At 32.9% G+C, this 19545-nt stretch overlaps 1 protein-coding gene across 1 annotated transcript in view; it reads right to left on the bottom strand.

Annotated features, from left to right (window-relative positions):
- The window catches only part of Ccdc171 (coiled-coil domain containing 171), a 304559-nt gene that overhangs the window by 115830 nt on the left and 169184 nt on the right, over positions 1-19545 (bottom strand). The window contains exons 22-23 of the mRNA XM_090330023.1: positions 3179-3324; positions 926-980 (exon numbers count right to left, since the gene is read on the bottom strand). Of these exons, the coding sequence (XP_090186149.1) occupies positions 926-980; positions 3179-3324 (201 nt within the window). The remainder of the gene's footprint in view (positions 1-925; positions 981-3178; positions 3325-19545) is intronic.

Below are 19545 nucleotides of genomic sequence, written 5' to 3'. Positions count from 1 at the left end.
AATGGTTTCCCTCATTTGTAATACTTAGTACACATCTAGAACTCTCCTTGCAGAGCATTACACTAGCTCAAAACCTAGGATGAGATTAAATGAAAGGATCTCTAGGATATGGAAACAAGAGCTTTATCTTGAGTGGTTGTCATTCTTAATGTTACTTCTCTTCTCTTTTGTTGCCCTTTGGTTAATCTCATTTTGTTACCGTATCTGACTTTATTATCCAATATATTGTATATAAGTTTATTTGTTTATTTGAAATTGGAAAGGGAAGAGGGAAAACAAGATGATTGATAGGGGTAAGGGGGAGGGATATGGGGACAAAAACAGAGAAGGGTATCAATGTGTGAGAAGTTATCTACCTACTACCTGGCAAATGTAACTGTGACCCCTCTATACATTATCTTGACAATAAAAATAAAATTTTAAAAACTTTTAGTGCCTTAAATTATTCTAAATTATTGTTAATATTTCTTAGGAAATATTGCATATACATATGAAATGCATATCTCTTATATTTCAATATATATATAGAGAGAGAGAAAATTTTTTAACAATAGAAAGAAGTTAGATAGTATGTTCAACTGTCCTGTAGCTTGAACTCAGGGCCTGCATACTGTACTTTGTAGTTAATAAAAATAATAACTGGGGGGCCGGGAGTTTGGCCTAGTGGTTAAAGTGCTTGTCTAGCATGCATGAAGACCCGGGTTCGATTCCTCAGTACCACATACATAGAAAAAAGCCGGAAGTAGTGCTGAGGCTCAAGTGGTAGAGTTCTAGCCTTGAGAAAGTCCAAGGGCAGTGCTCAGGCCCTGGGCTCAAGCCCAGGACAGGCAAAAAATAATAATAATAATAATAATAATAATAATAATAATAACTGGGAGAAGAATCATAAAAGAAAGTAAGCAATCTTCAAGAAAAATTACCATACCTTATGAAGCATATTTTCTATTGTTCTCATGTGATTAGCCACACATTCTTTGTCTCTAGAAAAAAAGAAAACATTGGGTATTAATAAAACTGAAGCCTTCATTATGCATTTTAATCTGTCCTTACTATTAAAAAAATAAGACATTCATTGTCATTTTTCCTTTTAAGTATATAATAAAGTCTAAACATTTTCATTGACTTACTTCCATCTTTTACTCTTAAATTCACCTCTACTGCCTGTTCTAAACAGAGAGAGGTCCCTTAAATTAAGAGAGTGAAAAAGAAAATGTATACTTATTAATCACTTGAAGATGTTCTAGAAAAGTTACATGCATAGTTTTCAGAATGAAAAGGTATTTTTAGGTCTCAGTATACAGAAAGATTATTAATAGCCAGTTTGATAAAAATAATATTTTACTCTCTATTGTCTTTTCATGCTATAATAACCACACAAAAAAACCCTATATGACTTGACTTAGAATATGTAAAGTTAGTAGTTTCTCCTATTGACCTGTGTACTGAATTCAGTTTTCATGATTATACAAAAAATATGAGTGAGATGCTGAAGTTTTTTAAATTATTTACAATAATTTATAATTATTAATTATCCAGTTTAGATCATTATAAGTTATATCAATTTAAATTGTAAATTATAAATTAAAATCTGTAAGTAATGTGTCAGCTCTCCAAATTTCAAATTGGTTTTCCTTGGTTTATAAGATATGCCTCTAGTCACAGATCACGGACACATCAAGGTCCTGAATTAACAATGTTATGGAAATAAAATAAGAATCTAGATGTTTTATAATGCTGTTTTCATTTATCCTAGAATCTCAGTGGACTGTGAGACTCACTGAAATTATCTAAGCTAAGCATCTGCACTTGATATGAGGAAAAGGAAACTGAAACTGGTAACAAGAGCTGATTGAAACATATCTTAAAAATTACAATTATATAAACACAATATAGAGATGCCATTGTAATATCTTTATAATTTTTATTTTAAAAATATTTGTGGTTATGGGGCCGGGAGTTTGGCCTAGTGGTTAAAGTGCTTGCCTAGCATGCATGAAGACCCGGGTTCGATTCCTCGGTACCACATATAGAAAAAAGCCGGAAGTGGTGCTGAGGCTCAAGTGGTAGAGCTCTAGCCTTGAGAAAGTCCAAGGACGGTGCTCAGGCCCTGAACTCAAGCCCAGGACTGGCAAAAAAAAAAAATATTTGTGGTTATTTAAATGTATCAATATTTAGGTCTTACATCAGAATTCATCTTATCACTATACTTATACAATAGAATTACCCACAAGCAAAGTTTATGGATATCTAAAGTGGCAGATACTCTGTTCTGTGATTTACAGACTATATTTTGTAATTTATAGATAATATCCAAATTAATATTTTATGCTTAAAAATACTTTTCCCAAAGGTTTTTGATTTGTGTATTGTATTTTTGCAAGTACAGAAACTGAAATTCCAAATTCAGACAACACTGAATTTACTAAACTCAGACTTGTATTCATTCTTAACAGACTTTAAGTCATAATGTTGAATAAAGCATTGTCTTAAAGTAGTCCATGAAATCTGTTGTGGGGAATGGAAATGCACAAGAGAACTGTTCAATGTGAACTTCACCATGTATGTCAACTTGACTACCTAGAAAAGGAGAAACACTTTCATCACATTTACATAGCTGTTCTATTAAAATATGTACATTATTTATTTGATATATTAGAACATACCATTATAAACCTTAAATTTTTCTAAGAACTATGCTTTTGAGGTATATTTTAAATATTATTTTATACATGTTGGTTGTATATTTACATTTCTTTATGGAAATAGTACTTACACTATTAGTACATCACCAAATATGAAAAGAAAAATTTGGGGACACTGAGGCAAAAGAGAATAAGAAAAATCTGACAGAAGATACCTGTAAAACTATTAAATAAACAATTCTACATTTTATTTTAAAGTTTCAAACATGTAATACTGTAAAAAGCGTTCAAAATATGCAATATTTGAGGTTATTTAGAAGCTTATGGACTTTTCTGAGGCTTTGCAATAAAATATACATTTAGTATGTTCACTTAAGAGTTTTCTTTTTTTGAGGTTATATCAGAGAATTTCAAAGAGAGACCGCTGTACTTTTGTTTTCTAACACTGTATTATCCAGGGCTAAAACCCGGAGCATGAAAGTAAGAATTGATCTTTTGTCTGTTTTAAGTGATCTCCCCAAGGTCCAAATGCTCACTTGGCTGCCATGCGGAGGGCACTCTCTGCATCATGGATGTTCTCCTCCAGTCGACGCTTGTCCTGCTCCAGCTGGGTAAGATGTCTATTGAGCTGACGCAGAGATTGATCTTTTCTTCTCAGCTCCATCTTTGCCTCGGAGAGACTCTGCAAGCAGACAGAAAACAGAGTTACTTGTCAGCCCTGATAATTAACTTCAATTTATGCCATAGGCTATTAAACAAAGAAGAATACAGACTGACTGAGAAGTAGACTTGGGTCATTACACATCAAGGTTTAACAAATTTTCTGCAAAATTTTTACATAAGTGCTAATTAGAAATGATAGAAGCTGTAAGAGTTCATAAAAAATGTCTAGCTATAAAATACAACTTATTCCTTAAGTACTATAAGACAAATTATATTCTTTTAAAATTATTTATTACTTAAATTTCAAGTATTACTGTCTTTTAATGATGAAAACAAAGATTTGAAGGGACAAAGCACATGAAATTCAGTCTCCAACTAGAACTGAAGGACCCAGACAAAGTGTAAGACTGAGTAAAAGGTAAGCTAGGTTACCTATGAAAGAATAAACTACTCTTCTATCTGTAATAGCTAGTTATTCACATTTCGATGGACAAATAGGATTGCAAAATAAAATTCACTTGTTAACCAGTAAATAGCTTTCATACATAAACAACATAGACATAAGCATGGTAATAGCTAGTTATTCACATTTCGATGGACAAATAGGATTGCAAAATAAAATTCACTTGTTAACCAGTAAATAGCTTTCATACATAAACAACATAGACATAAGCAACATGCTTCCGATTATGAAGTTGAAAATAGTAAGTGCATTGAAAACCTTTGTGGTCTATAAATGTTTTTTCTAGACAAAAAGTATAGAATCTGTTAATTACTACTGCCTTGATCTGCAATATTCACTTGTCATAAAAAAAATTCAAGATGCAAATGTGTAAGTTTATCTTGAAAGTTCAGAAGAAAAGGTCTTAGAATTAAAAACAATTTAAAGTAATATTTTCTAGCCTTCATGTAACAATTAGGTGATCTCTTCAAACTGAAAATCTGATTGTTCTTATTCCTATGAATTTTCTAAAATAAGCCTACTAAGTAGTTTTTCAATTAGTTTTGTTTCACAACTAACTGCACACACGTATTTGTCCTCTTTGCTCACAACTTAACCAAACATTAACAACTATACTTCACAAATCCAGGAAAGAATAAACAATGTGCTGCAATTTCATATTTAAAATTCTTCCAACATAATTTTAATGCATTTACACTAACTACAAAAAGCAAAGCTGCCTACATGGAGATAAACAACTCACTTGAAATGTGTTTATCAAATTGGGTATTTTAAAATGTTATTTATTTTATTAGTTCATTTTCAGCCAAATTGCTGTTAAATAGGCATAAAAAAAAATAACAAGAGCCAGGTGCAGATGGCTCCACCTAATCCCAGCTACTCAACAGGCTGAAATATGAGGATTGTAGCCCAAAGCCAACCCAGGCAAGAAAAAGCCCACAAGACTCTTATCTCCAGTTAATCATAAAAGTCCAGAAGTAGAGCTGTAGTTCATGTAGTAGAGTACTAGTTTTGAGCAAAAGACCACAGGGACAGTACCCGGGCCCCAAGTTCAAGCACTAGTACCAGCATAAAAATAAACAAATCACAATAAAGAACCATGAATAATTATTATGTATTATATTTTTATATCTTTATTGTTAACAAATCAAGAATATTCCTAGACTGATCAATTGTTACTAAGTTATAGTTACATAGAAGTAGAAAGTTCCAATGTGCTATTGCACAGAAAGATGACTATAAATAATTGCAATGTACAATATATTTCAAAAATATAAAACACAGGAAAATGATATTTTCACTATAAGAAAATGAAACATGGTCAAACACCAGAAGATCATGCCTATTATCCTAGCTACTCAAAAGTAATTTTATCTTACATTTTTAAAAAAATTGCCATGGAAATAGTCACAGAAACAAGTCAACTTTAAAAGACAACAAATAACAAGTATTTTAACAAAGTACTCTAAGTCAGGAATGCTGATACACACACCTACAATTCTAGCACTGTAGAGGCTGAAGTAGAAGGATTATAAATTCAAGGCCAGCCTCAGCTACTTCAAGAGACACTATCTCAAAAAAAAAACACAAAAAAAAACGAAACAATGACAAAAACAAAACACTGTAAACCTGTTAGTTTTGTTCCAGGGTTTAAACTAGCTATAGGCATTTGAGTATTATGGAGGTTTTTTATTTAAAATATAAAATATATTTGAACCTTTTTAAAGTTGGTATTTCTAACACATTTCATGAATAAAAATGCTACTTTTCCAGATATAAAGATAATAATCTACTACTATTTATGAATAAAGACTGAGTTCACCTTCCAACAGAAATCTCTTAGTCACTCTTATAACTGGAGGCATATATTGGGAAGAGACGATCTTAGTCTCTTCAGAAGTATATTGGTATGTTGTTGCTGGCATGCCCAGACTAAGGATCGCTGGTTCAATCTAAGAGAACTCAAGATCTTTCATCATTATAAGACCATACTTGCCCTGTCAGAAGTTCTGGCACATTTTTAAAAGAAGACATAACTCCAAACAGCAGATTTCCTACCATATATCTAAATTCTCTTATTTCCTTTTTTTTCACATCTTCTCACAGGAATAATGACAAAGAGCCCAAAGATTGTTTACAATTTCAGGAGCACAGGAAAGGAACAAAAAGTGCAATAAACTAAGCAATAAAATCATACTTGAATGTGAAAACTAAACATAATACATTTTTTTAATATAACACAGCCTAACCTATAATAGGCTTGAGGGACATCACCAAGGAATCAATATACATCAATGGGACAGAAATACATATAGATGTGTGCAAAAGACAGAAAAAGTGATTCAAATATGTATTTTCCTTAATATTCACTGCTTTGATATGAAAAATAGATCTTTAATCTGTATATATATATATATATATACACACACACACACACACACACACACATATGCCATGCTTACCTATGGATTGTATTATATATAATATATGGACCATAGATATAAAATTTTAGCTCCTGCATTTCTTTTCTCCTGTTCAGAATCATCTAATTAAAACCTATGATAAACTTTGTGGACTCTAATATTTCCAGCCGAATGACTGAAACTAAGAGGGTGTGCCTCTAGGCAGCAAGGCAACAATGATAAGCAGCAGGTTAGCCACTAATTTCTCAACCAGGGTAGATTGTGAAAGTGTGATGTTCTGATATCCAAGAAACTGTTCAGGAGAGAATAGGATAAATCAAGTTTAATAACTCTGCTCCTAATTGTTCCCCCAATGCTCAACTCTAATTACTTGGAGAACTCTCCTGACTGTCACCTGATATTAAGTTGTTGGAGGCTGAGCCTGGAACAGTGAGATAATCAATAAACATTTAGTGGGGAGAAGAATGAAGATCCTGTTAAGCAGTGGGAACCTGCAGCACCCAAAGCCCTTCTGCTCATGAGAAAACCTATGGGACACCCATAGTGATTGCAAAGCAATAATCCAAAGCACTGTTTTTAGGCCTTGAGGCCTTTAGGCAACAGCACATTTGAGGAAAAAAGGTTAACACGGTCACCCTAATTACAGCCCACTTTCACATACTTCATATATAAGCGAAGACAAGCCAATTAGGTAGAAAGGAAGATAAGGGAAGTTTTATTTGTATACTAATTAAACCCCTGATGAAATTAAAGGAAAAACATACAGCTCTGTAATTGTGTCTGAGAAAGGTCACTTCAGGTTCACTTATCAGAACAGCACAGCCTTGAGATATTTCACTTAATCCACAATACAGCCCTCATTTTGTACTCAAGTCTTAATATTTACAAAAAAAATCAAAGCCTGATACTGAATTTATCTCTAAACAGTGTTGTGAAAAATTTTAGCTGTTAGAAACATGCTAAATATGATAATAAAACTCTTTAAAATGGTAAAAATAAAATACAATACTAGTTTTCATTTTAAATACAAAATGCTTTAAAGCAAAATTTTTAAATGACACCCCAAACTAACTATACTGTCAAAAACTGTATTTTTACTGTATTTGTTTCTGGATAGTGTCTATCATCTCTTACCTCCAACTACACAGTCCAAGAGAAAAATGCTGATGCTCTCACTAAACTATTCTTATAAGATTATGTTTACATGTGATCATTTTTCTTAAATGGCCACAAGAAACTATTTACAGAGCTGACAAAGAAAAGAATAACTGCAAACCAAAAAGTACATAAAAATCTTAGAGAGAAAATACATGGTAGATGTGAATATTAAATGCCCCACACATTTTTAAAGCATCTTTTCTTGTTATCTATGATGTCAGTATTACTACTGACTAAGAATACAAATCACTGAAAGTCATATATAACTTTCTATTTCTAAATCTTTAAATGTTTATTAGGGCAAATAATTTTTATTGTGAATATAAATCAAAACTCTATATATGAGAAATGTTAGACAATGGAAAGTTTTTTTTATAAAATAGCCTATTGAAATATAATTCACATACCTCAATTCACTCTTTGTATAATTCAGGCAGTTTGGTATATTCATAGCAGTGTGCAACCATCACCATTGGAGGTCTTTATAGAAGTGAAGCTCTTAAAAAATTATCTTTCAAAACAACAACATGGCTTTCTGAGTATACTATATCTCATTATTTCAGAAAACTCTAGCTTAAAACTACACAAGATAGGGTCGGGGGGTTGGCCTAGTGGTAGAGTGCTTACCTAGCATGCATAAAGACCCAAGTTTGATTCCTCGGTACCACATGCATAGAAAAAAGCTGGAGGTGGTGTTGAGGCTCAAGTGGTAGAGCTCTAGCCTTGAGAAAGTCCAAGGACAGTGCTCAGGCCCTGAGCTCAAGCCCAGGACTGGCAAAAAAAAAAAAAAAGCTACACAAGATACACAAAAAGTTTATTTAGGAGCAGTTTTCAAAATAAAAAATTCATCAAATGAACCTGAGTTAGAATATTTGCTTAGCAAGTGTTACACAGCACAAAAATTAAAGCTAACTGGTTGTGCATATCTATATTAGTACTTGCAGAAGTCATAGAATCACCCAACACAGTCCTTTCTCATGAGGGTAGAATCTAGCAGTGCTCTAGACCATTACACCACTAGAAAAACCAAATCCCAGGAGATAGCACTTTTATAGATTTTCTTTTAACTAAGGGGAATTATCTATGAATCCACATTCCTACAGACTGAAAGCTAATGGCTTCTTCAATTTGGTATAAAAAGTCAGTCATACAAAATGAAAGGCAAGACAATAACACAAGTGTTATTAAAAAAATAACAACAAGCTATGTTTCCTGGGTCACTGAAAAAAATCTGCAACATTTTCAAAAATAAATTTCCTGGTACTGAGTGAGAAGATAGCTCAGTGGTAGAGACTTATATAGCATGAGTAAAATAATGCCAATCCCAGAACTACAAAATAATACTAATAGTATTTAATAATAAAATTGTTAGATAAGAATAAATAAATTTACAGCTGTTTGATTATATCTCCTAAATAAGAATTTCTAGATTGCAATAAGTTGAGGGCAGCATTATTTTCTTCTCTAGCATTAAAATAATACTGCCCTCAGCCTATACTAATGGAATAACCAAAAACATATCTATCCACAAGAAAATGAACAACTGCTAGGTGGATCATACTGCAGGTTGCCACAGAAAGTTAAACAATATGACCACCAAATTTACAACATGTTAGGGATAAAACTAAAAAGTAAAACATCCTATAATAAATTAAAACATCTCCCACATAGGCAATTAAATAATTTAGAATATGCAACAAAGATGTGGTAGAACTAATATACAAATATATATTGCATATATATAAATATTTATATATATATATAAACTACTAGAGAATGTGGATAGAATCTAATTCTAGGCAGGAGACTCCCAGGAATATTTTGCAAAGCCATCTCTTCCAACACAGAATATATATTTTATGTCCAATAGCAATAGCAAACATTTTTATTCTTAATTGGTTTAAATCTATCAGGAAAGAGAAAACGTTTATTAGCCTCCTTCCAACCTCAGCTATCATCATATTATTCTGAAAAGTGATGCAATTTGTAAATAAATGAGTTGATGGATGCTGGGAAAGCTAAAATGGAATTGATTAGTGACTATGTAATTTTTAGAATATGTTTAGATACTTTTTATTATGTACAATGGTTTTCAAAGGCTTTATAAATTCTTAGATTAAATAAATAAAAGTTGAAAATATATATTTCAATTATGTAAAAGTCATAGAGCATATGCGTTTATTACATAGTTATGTAGTATTTAGTTATCTTCCATAAAGACACTATGTTTCATCATTTTCTAGTAATAGCCTTATGAAGAAAGTAGATAACATATTTAGAAATTAGAGCTGAAGATCAGATAAATTACCCATTTTCAGGACTAAATAAATGGCAGTGCTACTTAGAATTTACATGTGTAATAAGACAGCAGATATCAAAAACTATATATAAAAGACTATATATACTTAATAAAAGATTACATATATATGTAAAATAATACTATCTATAGTAAATGTCATAACAAATATAATTATACTCATAAATACAGTATTGTTACTATCTTCTTTAATTAAACCCTCACTTATAAATGATACCTTGTTTCTGATATTTCTGCCTTATTGGTTATATATACACAAAAACATTTTTAAATAACCATTTTTGTCATACCTGAAAATAATAAAGAGAATAAATTCAAGTGTGCAAAAATACTTTTACAAATAGGCCATGTGGGGACCAGGTGTTTGGCCTAGTGGTAAAGTGCTTGCCTAGCATGCAATTAGACTGGGGTTTGATTCCTCAGTACCACATACATAGAAAAAGCCTGAAATGGTGCTGTGGCTCAAGTGGTAGAGCACTAGCCTTGAGAAAGCCCAGGAACAGTGCTCAGGCCCTGATTTCAAGCCCTGTGACTGGCAATGATGAGAAGAAGGAGGAGGAGGAGGAGGAGGAGGAGGAGGAGGAGGAGGAGGAGGAGGAGGAGGAGGAGGAGGAGGAGGAGGAGGAGGAAGAAGAAGAAGAAGAAGAAGAAGAAGAAGAAGAAGAAGAAGAAGAAGAAGAAGCCGCCGCCGCCGCCGCCATGTGATAAATGATTAACAGAAATGGAGCAAATAAAGAATGAAAAGTTACACTCAAATTTTCAAAGTATGCTGTGCGATTTTGTTGCAAATGCCATATGATTGTTGGTACCACATCATATATTGCTTTGAAAATGTCCTAAATTCTGTCAGTGTAAAAGAAAAAGTTAATTCTTTCCTGTAGAGTATTAAGTAAAATATGAGAGAAGAAGAACCTCAGAAAAGTGTTGAAAATGTATTAAATGCTGTTTCTTCTAGTCTTTCATATAAACTACAAAACTTTTTGGTAGACTACTGATATTACATAAGCGTAGTGTAAAGTTGTGGGGGTGAGAGTGGGGTCTAGTGGCAGTGTGCTTGCCTGAAGTGATGGCGTGGCTAAAGTAGTAGAGCATAGCCTTGAGATAGCTCGAGGATAGTGCCCAGGGCCTGAGTTCAAAAATCCAGAAAATAGTAGTGTAAACTTGTGACAAAAAGAGATAAAATACTTTTCAAATGTCAAAAAAAAAAAAGGCCCAGTGGTAGAGTGCTTGCCTAGCATGCACAAAGACCTGGGTTCAATTCCTCAGTACCACATACATAAAAAAAGCTAGAAATGGGGCTGTGACTCAAGTGGTAATAGCACTCAGGTCTTGAGTTCACACTGGAGAACTGGGAAAAAATAAAGGGGGGAGGATAATAATGAGAATCATGAGAGGCCCCTTTGATTGGAAAATATCTTCAGAATAGTGAAAACAGACAAAAGGTAGTTAAATTTACTTTGACAAATAGCAAGTAAATGGTAATGTGTGGTGGTAGTTTTCTCCAAATGTAAAGCAAAGTACATTCGGCTATGCTTAAACTTCATGACTGAGAAATCTACAAGCCAGTGACAGCCATCATGATGATGCTCTCGGTAAATCAGCTCTCCAATGCCCTCTCCTTTCTCTCCACAAACACCAAAGTTATACAAGGTGATAGAATACAGAGGCTCCTCTGTTGGTCATGATTACCCACAGGCTAACATCAGGGTCCAATACCCTTTGAGAATGGTAGCCACCAAAAGGTCCCCAAAGTTCAACCCCCTGGCAATATTGTAAATGAGTTCACTGAGTCACACAGTCATTTAGAATTTAAGTGCTGTTTTAAAATTATTTCAGAATTACCTAAAACAACTATTTACAAATTGGAAAATATGAATCATTTACAAACATCTTCACAGAATTTGGTCCTTAACATTCAAATAAAAAATTATTTTAAAGGAATTTTTAATTTTAGTAATTCCTTTTGTGATGTAACTTAAAAATAGTATAGATAAATCTAATAATAATTAAAATATATTACTTTCATTGTATTCCATTACTTTCATTTAAACTTATTATTTAAACTTGAATATGACCTATGCTGAGTAATTTTAATAAAAGTGTATCAAATACTAGCTGATTAAGAGTTGAATAATGAAGATAATATGAAGGTAAAATTTAGAATTGAAAAAAATGACTGGGTTATTGTAAAGCTTAGGCTTTTTATTAAAAAGTAAACACTGGATACATTTTTTGTGGAAGATTATTACTGATTCTGTCTTGATTTTACAGGTAACTTATAGGAAAACAGTTTCTAAATAACATCCACGATGAGTCACCATGCCTTTATGTGAAGGTAGTACTTCTACATTTACATCACACTTAAAATGCTTCCTGTTGGAAGTGTTCAATAATTTTTGCACCAATGCTGTTATTACCATTTTTGCCAAAACCTCTGAAAGAAAAAAATTACTTGAGTACCACAATCATCATCATCATCCAAACGTTTTATAACCACATTAACTCTTTAATCCAGTGAGTTAGACAACACTATCATTCCTATAAGTAATGACAAAGTGAGGAAACTAGGAGTCAGAGAATTAACTTGCTCAAAGCCTAACTAAATAAATTTAGGTCAAAGTGTGAGCCCCAGTCTCCTGAAGTAATCCCCTTTTCTTTTTCTGCATTACAATGATATTAGTTTCCATGTCTCCAGACAACAAGGAATCACAACAGAAATGAGAAATTGTATTTAATTATAAAATCCCACAAAATCAGTAAAGCATTTTAAATGATTTAAATGTTTTTCCACCTATTAGTATTAAATGAGTCTGATTTGAGCTTTAATATTGTTGGATTATATATTTTCATCATTAAAAATTGAAGACTGCACAATTTAAGATCTCATGTAAAAACAGAATCACTGTCATCATTCATTATGTTTAATACTAAATTTTAAAATAAATATTTGAGGCTGGGAGTTTGGCCTAGTGGTAGAGTGCTTGCATAGCATGCACGAAGACCCAGGTTTGATTCCTTGGTACCATAAGCAAAGAAATATATATATATTCTATATATCTATATATAGAATACATATATGGAATATATATAGATATATTGAGAGAAAGAATATATATAGATATTCTATATAGAATATATAGAGAGAATATATTCTCTCTCTATAAATATATCTATAAATATTCTATATAGAGATATTCTACATATATATTCTATATATATATATATATATATATATATATCCCTCGTTACCACATACACAGAAAAAGCCAGATATGGTGCTGTGGCTCAAGTAGTGGACTGCTAGCCTTGAGAAAGTTCAAGGACAATGCCCAGGCCCTGCGTTCAAGCCCCAGGACTGGCACAAAAAAAAAATGAGAAGAGGTATCAATGTTCAAGAACTATGCACCCACTATCTGATGAATGCAACTATAACCCCTCTATATGTTATCCCAACAATTAAATGCAATAAATAAATAAATAAAAATACATAAATAAAAAAGAAATATTCACAAACAAAAATTGTATAGCACTTGCATAAATGTACCCTAAAGTGTATGCCCAAGTATTCAAGCTGAGGTCACTAGCCTGTGACACTAATGAAAGGAGGTAGAACCTTTAGGAGGTAGGGTCTAGTGAGACCTGTTTCATATGTTCATCTGAAAAGCCATCTCCAACATCAGCTGTCATACTACTGCATTTATTGATTCATTTAACAAACATATATTGTACACTCTGTCCAAGACATTAATAACAATACCTAATACTTTTAGTTCCTATTTTATGTCAAATATTAGTACTGATTATATTCATAACTTTGAGTTCCTTCTAGCATTTTTATTTTGCAAAGCAGAGTTTAACCTGCCCAAGATTACAGAGTTCCAAACCGTCTAATGTGTAAATAAATACATAATTATGTATACAGAATAATCTTCTTAAAAATGACTTATTTGGGGACACACACACACACACACACACACACACACACACACACACACACAGAGTTTAATGAAAACAGCTAAACCTAGTGCCAGTGGCTCACACCTATAATCCTAGCTACTCAGGAGGCTGAGATCTAGGATTACAGTTCAAAGTCAGCCCAGGAACAAAAGTCCCTTATATCCAAATAACTACCAGAAAACTGGAGGTAGCATGTGGCTCAAAGTGGTAGAGCTAAAGAGCTCAGGGACAACACCCAGGCTCAGAGGTCAAGCACCACAACCCACAAAATAAAAACAAACAATAAAACAGCTAGTCTTACAGCTAAATGTAAGGAGATGCTGCAGGTGAATAAAACAACATGTGCAGTGAAATATAAGAGGGAAGGTACCAAAAGAAGATTAAGAGCCCAGAGAAAGACAGGAGATGGATCAGAACGGTATAGAGGCCAGATATCATCAGAAAAATAGACCTCTCAACCTGCAAATGATTTGTATATAGCAGCATATTATGCAATTACATAAGGACATAGGATGGAAGTACTCTGGACTTCCAATCCCCATCATTCTTTCTAATAGAATTTACTCATTTTTTTTTTTTGCCAGTCCTCGGCTTGAGCTCAGGGCCCGAGCACTGTTGTTGGATTTTCTCAAGGCTAGCGCTCTACCATTTGAGCCTCAGTACCACTTCCAGCTTTTTTTTTTCTATGTATGTGGTACCAAGGAATCGAACTCAGGTCTTTGTGCATGCTAGGCAAGCACTCTCCCACTCGGCCAAACTCCCGGCCCAAATTTACTCTATTTTTAAAGTGTATTTTATTATCTTCAAACAGTTGACAAAAGAATTTCAGTTTAATACGTTCTCTATTTAGGTTTTGCCCCTTCCATCATTTTCCATCCCTATCTATCCCATCCCCACCCATCTCCTAAAGTTTCCTAGTTTCATTTTCACATACATACATTGTGTACGATAACTGCAAAAGCTTAATTTTTTTCATATAATTTTATTGTAATTAATAGAAGGGTTACATTATATTCACCAGATAGAAGGTGCATTACTTCACAAACATTGATACCCTTTCTCATGTTCTGGTCCCTATTTCCCTCTCCCCTTCCCTATCCTATTTCAAATAACCAGATAAACATATGTACAATATATCAGATAACAAGGTAAAATACTGTAACAATATGAGATAACCAAGGGACAGCAAAAGAGATAAGAGATAACATAGTACATTAAGGACAACAACTAAAGCTTAAAGTTTTTAAAAGATTTATAAGCCTCCATGTTTTTGATTGGCTTATCTCAGCGATACAGGGAAAAGGGACTTCATTGTTACATCTCCATATACGTTAACACCATATTTCAATACATTTCAGCCCCTCCATCACATTTCCTGTACCCTTTCCCTCTGTGATACTTTAATATCTTCTATACTTTTGTGTAAGGCTTTATTATATGGCTAAATGTGCCAACTACTCTTACAGGGAGTCACGGGAAGCTACTGAAGAATTCCAGGCTGAAATCATTCACCATCTTCTTAAGGATCATATACACAAATTATAACTATCAAATGAGAGTACAGACAACAGATCAATGTTTAACATGATTTTGCCTTTAAGTAAAAAGATTCAGTATACTAAATTGCAAAGGATCTCTTAAAAACCTGATTTGTAAGTTTTCCTTAATGTGCTAAAGAGAATGATATGAAAATTTGTTCCAGTGGCTTACATCTGTCATCTTAGCTATTCAGGAAACTGAGACCTGAGGATCACAGTTCAATGCCAGCCAAGGCAAGAAAGTGCATAAGATCATATGTTCAATTAAGAGCAGTAAAGCCAGAAGGAGAGCTGTGGCTCAAGTGGCAAATCACTAGCTTTGAACACAAATGCTCAGGGACAGTGCTCAGGCTCTGAGTTCAGTCCCAGTACCCGCACAATAAAAACTTCACTCTTACATTGCTCTAACTGAATATATATTCAGTATTCAAGTTCTATAGATGCAGCATCATAACCATACCTTTTCTCCTTTTCTTTTTCTTTTTTCTGTCAGTCCTGGGGCCTGAACTCTTAGCCTGGGTTCTGTCCTGGAGCCACTTCCAATTTTCTCCAAGTAATTTATTGGAGATAAGAGTCTCACAGACTTTGCTGCCTAAGTTAATTTGAACTGCTATCCTTAGATCTCCACCTTCTGAGTAGGTAGGATTGCAGACATGAACCACCGGCACCTTTCTTGTAACTACATGTAAAATCCTACAAATTATTTGAATAATATGACAGCCATAAGCCCCCTGGTTAGAGAAGATATTCCTCGTATATTTAATGAAAAGATATTATTTTAGAAATATAAAAATATGGACTACCAAAATCAGTGCTTCTTTTCTTTGTTTTTTAATATACTTTCATTGTAACTAATAGAAGGGTTACATTATATTCGCCAGATAGAAGGTGCATTACTTCACAAACATTGATACCCCTTATCATGTTTTTGTCCCCATTTCCCTCCACCCATCCCCTCGGCTCATCTTGTTTTCCCCCTTCCCTATCCTATTTCAAATAAACAAATAAACATATATACAATATATCATATAGCAAGGTAAGATATTGTAACAATATGAGATGACCAAGGGACAACAAAAGAGATGAGAAATAACATAGTACATTAACAACAACAATCACACATTATAAGAGTCTTGTTTCTATATCTGGAGGTCCATTCATTTAGCCTCATTCTATATGGCCTTATGTATCTAGGTTTTATTTTATTTTATTTTTGCCAGTCCTGGGCTTGTGCTCAGGGCTTGAGCACTGTCCTTGGACTTTATCAAGGCTAGCACTCTACCACTTGAGCCTCAGCACCACTTCCGGCTTTTTGCTATGTATGTGGGGTACCGAGGAATAGAACCCCGGGTCTTCGTGCATGCTAGGCAAGCATTCTACCACTAGGCCAAACTCCCGGCCCTCAGTGCTTCTTTTCTAAGGAGAACTATAGTGGTTGGCTTACACTGTTTTTCATTATAGAATACCATAAAAATATTTTACTGTATTTTATTGCCAGGGTGATATACAGGGAGGTTATAGTTACATTCATCAGGTGCATTTTTCACATGATAATCTTTAAAATGTGTATATATCATATTATATACATACATACATAAATGTAGATGTACAAATATATGAATATATGTACATATTCTGGGGAAGAAATAATATAGTAAAACATTACATAATAGAGTTGCTTCAAATCTAATTTCTATATGTGTTTATATGCATGCATACACACTTAGTAAATAATACTATTTGTGTCATAAAGACCTTACCTTAATGTCAGGATGTTTTATATTTTTGATCCTTCTTTAACCAATCCATTCACTTGAAAACACAGTTGTTCTAATCCTTCTAAATAAGCGATATCACCATCTAGTGGTGACTCCTTGAAATGTCAGGTTATGGCTTTTGCAGCTTAGAAAAAATATGTTCCGTGGAAGGCAGTTTATGAGCACATATTTTAAAGTATTGAAATATACTCTTTTGAAACACAAAATTATAGTGAATAATCTTTTTTAAAAATTCTAATAAAAGCTTTAGATCAAGAGAAAAGCAACTAGACATATGGTATCCTGAGATAATTCTTTCGAACCCTACTAACAAACTGGGGAAGGCAACTTCAAATGAACATGTTTAAAGTATACCCAATGTAAAGTCATAGAAAATTTGCTCAATATAGATAACTAGAAAAATATTTATTTCTCTATATATTATAAAGAAAAAGTGATATTTCAATAGGCTGCTATCAAACTTCTTTTTTATCTACATAAAAAGGAAGTATAGGGGGGTGTGGGGGAGGGTAGTGGGTACCAAGACATGTGAAAGGGTATCAATGTATGTGAATTAATGCACCTGGCAAATATCATGTAACCCTTTTATTAATTACAATAAAAAATTTTTAAAAAAGGAAGTATACTCTCGTTCTCACTAATTTCAAGCCTCACCACTGTAATCTAGTGAGTTGCATCTTGTAGGATTATGTACTCTCCCCTGTCAAAATCAAGAGTGGGAAGCGGCACTGTAGCTTGATGGTAGAGCAGGTAGAGTGCTAGCCTTGAGCTAAAGAGCTCAGGAACAGCACTCAGGCCCAGAGTTCAAGCCTCACAACCAACCAAAAAAAAAAAAATCAGTAGTGCCCAACTCACCTGCTTTCTTCCACAACATATGGCTGGAATTAAATATCAGTTTTTAACAGACACAAAGCAGTAACATGCTCATACAGAGATCTTTGCCACAAAACCAACAGTGTCCCAGACAGAGAATAGTCTGTATCAGCCTAAAGTGATAAATATGTATTATGTATAAGAATCACTGATTATTGTAAATCTGCTTGTTATTGTAACATAACACAAAGTATCTTAACTCTTAATTCCACATTTTACAACATATTCTGGAATTTATATACCTATGAAAATCAAGGATACACTTAAGAAAATAAAGCTTGTACTTAAATAATGAATCAAAAGAAATTGGTTTTAAATAAATATTTTTAAATCATAGCAAAATATTTGAGACTTAAGTTATTGCATCGATATGATAAAAAAAACCTACTGCTGTCTTACAGAAAAACATTAAGTTTTTCTATAAACACTACAAATTAAAATAAATTGTCTCACCCTGCTATGATTCATAAGTATCATATTTTCTAAATATTTCAATAATTTACATTTATTATATGTACATTTTAATATTATTCACTCAAAAATAAAAAGCACACATAAGAAATGTCTTAAATTTTCTGACTTAAAGGCTTAAATTTTCTCTGACTTAAAGCAAATTATGTTCATTAACAATTACTAAATTTTAAAAAGGTTATAATTCTAAACTACAAAACTGAAAAGTATATCACATTTTAGTGCATATACGTTATAACACATTACTAATGTAGATAAATACATTAAAAATATGATATATGTCCAAATAGTCTAAGAAACAATCCTTTTCATTAGTATTTTTCATTATTATTATAATACATATAAACTTTGTATAACCAAAAAAGCAATACACACAATTTTCATAAGCTCAATTTTATAAAAAATTTTATTCATATGTAAGATATTATAATAATACTTATATTCCTTTTAATGTACACTACTAAATTACTAAAAGCTACATGATTTTCATCAAATAAATGTACACATATACACATAAACTGTGTAGGTACGTTTGATCCCTACCATTTATCTAACTTTTTGGGGGGAAAGGTTTCAATTATGTTTCCTTTCCACTGAACAAATAATAAAAAAGGCCTTTTAGTATTTCTTAAGCTGTTATATTATAATACATATCTATTTGATTTAGAGAATGTCATACCTGTTCCCATATAAGGCTGTCAATTTTTAAACTTTAATTTAATTCCTTACAAAATACTTTTCTAAATTCCAAAGGGTTTCATATTCTGTCACAGGACAGACCACACACACACACACACACACACACACACACACACACACACACACACACTCTATGTTTATCACAGAAGCACTTTCAATGATTTTGTTTTTCCATGCTTGTATTTAACAATAATCCTTATAGGGTACATATTTGCATCCTAACTACATTATGACAAATGAACAGGATTTTGTTATTTAAAAAATATTAACAAATACTTTTTATCCCTTTGCAGTTTCAAGTTTTATCAAATTTATTCTAACCAACTGAACATGAAGGCAAATGCCTAAAGTCTCAGCACTTGACAGACTAAAACAGAAGTATCCTAACAAGATCCAGGCCAACCTGGGCTACAAAGCAAGATTGTCTCAATAACACCAAAAAGAAAAAAAATGTAAATATATATTTTATGCAGCTACAATAGATAATACATGCCAATGTTCCATAAAATCTCCAGGCATTAGAGTCAAGAGTGTGGTCTAGAGCCGGGTGTTTGGCCTAGTGG

This window comes from Megascapheus bottae, chromosome 3, assembly GCF_031878675.1.
Source record: "Megascapheus bottae isolate mThoBot1 chromosome 3, mThoBot2.hap1, whole genome shotgun sequence".
NCBI classification, from domain to species: Eukaryota; Metazoa; Chordata; class Mammalia; order Rodentia; family Geomyidae; genus Megascapheus; species Megascapheus bottae.
This window is presented reverse-complemented; position numbering and strand designations above follow the sequence as displayed.